Source organism: Fulmarus glacialis, unplaced genomic scaffold (genome assembly GCF_000690835.1).
Source record: "Fulmarus glacialis isolate BGI_N327 unplaced genomic scaffold, ASM69083v1 scaffold14869, whole genome shotgun sequence".
NCBI classification, from domain to species: Eukaryota; Metazoa; Chordata; class Aves; order Procellariiformes; family Procellariidae; genus Fulmarus; species Fulmarus glacialis.
Window position 1 is genome coordinate 19,839 of NW_009231510.1, and position 1,330 is coordinate 21,168.

Sequence of the window (1,330 nt, forward strand, 5' to 3'; positions counted from 1 at the left end):
CATTTGCCCCAGCCTTTCAGGCTGGATGCTGGTGGAAACGGCTCTTTCTTCTCACGGTTGGTAGGGGCTGACGTGATCCCCACCTGGCAGTGCCCTCACCCACGGTCCAGCCCACACCCTCCCCTCCGTGGTGGAGCTGCTGCCCATGCCAAAGAGAAAAAACCCTCTATGGTGGTCCCTGCAAGATGCTCACGGTTTCAGCGAAGACGGAGAGCTTCCCCTCGGCGTATTGGTTAAACTCCTTCTCATCGACCGACAGCCCGAACCAGAGCTGGACCCGAATCTGGGCTGGGATCCTCGGACCCATCGCCTCCTCCTGGGGATACTGCCAAAGGCAGAGCCCCGTTAATATCCCCGAGGAAGATATTAATGGGGGATGCTCAGGGTGCAAGGCTGGGGGTGGTGGGTACGAAGCCCCCGTAGCCCTGGCCAAGGAAGTAGGTGGGACACGGAGCATCCCTGGGAATTGGGACAACACCAACAGCGTGCAGAGCACTTTGGGGATGACCTTGAGGAGCTTCAAAGCCCCGGTGGCCAGGGCTTCTGCATCTTGGTGAGACACCCTTCAGGGCTAGGCCACCAAACCCAGCCAACATACTTGAGCAAAAATAGAAAGAATAAACAGGGAGATGCCTCACTGCCCTTTTTTCTCTCTCTCAGTCACTTTTTTTCCCCTTCAAGTGATGCTAGTTTTCCATCCAGAGCTAAAGTACAGAAAAAACCAATATATTTTCGTTCGTCTTTTGCTGCCAGCTGGGCTTGGGGTTTTGGGGTTTATTCAGCTTATTTTGTTTCACTTTATTTTTTTAGAGCTTGTTCAGCTCTGATTGTCTGCTCCCAAGCTGGCACACAGAGAAAGGCCAAAGAAATATCATTTGAGATGTGAGAAGTTCAGTAAGTGCCTGGCAGAGGAGGCCACAGCTTAAATTTCCTAGGGTGGCAGAGGGTCAGGAATTTTGAAAAACATAAAATAACATTAAAAAAAAAAAAAAATCTATTTTTAAAAAAGCACCATCTGGGCCAAAGTGCACCCATCTTCACTGCCCTGGAACTTGCAGAAAATATGAAGATATTCACGGGGATCTGCTGCAGAGCCATGCAAAGAGGAGCTGAACTCCACCAGAAGCACAACCAGGCTCTCACGGTGCAGAAACTAGCTTCAATAGGGTTGAAACTGGGGCTGAGGATCCCCGGAGCCGTGGGCACTCATGGGTTAACGCAGCCCATTGTGTTGGGATTTGGGGTTTCCCTGCACAATTTTCTCTCTCTTTTTTTTAGGGGAAAAATGTTTTAAAAACTAATATCAGGCATGCACATACATCAAAAGCCA

At 50.1% G+C, this 1,330-nt stretch overlaps 1 protein-coding gene across 1 annotated transcript in view; it reads right to left on the minus strand.

The window, feature by feature from the left end:
• The window catches only part of LOC104081753 (dysferlin-like), a gene marked incomplete at its 3' end in the record, with an annotated part of 29,907 nt that overhangs the window by 18,172 nt on the left and 10,405 nt on the right, over positions 1–1,330 (minus strand). Inside the window, 1 exon segment of the mRNA XM_009584610.1 lies at positions 194–325. Within this exon segment, the coding sequence (XP_009582905.1) occupies positions 194–325 (132 nt within the window).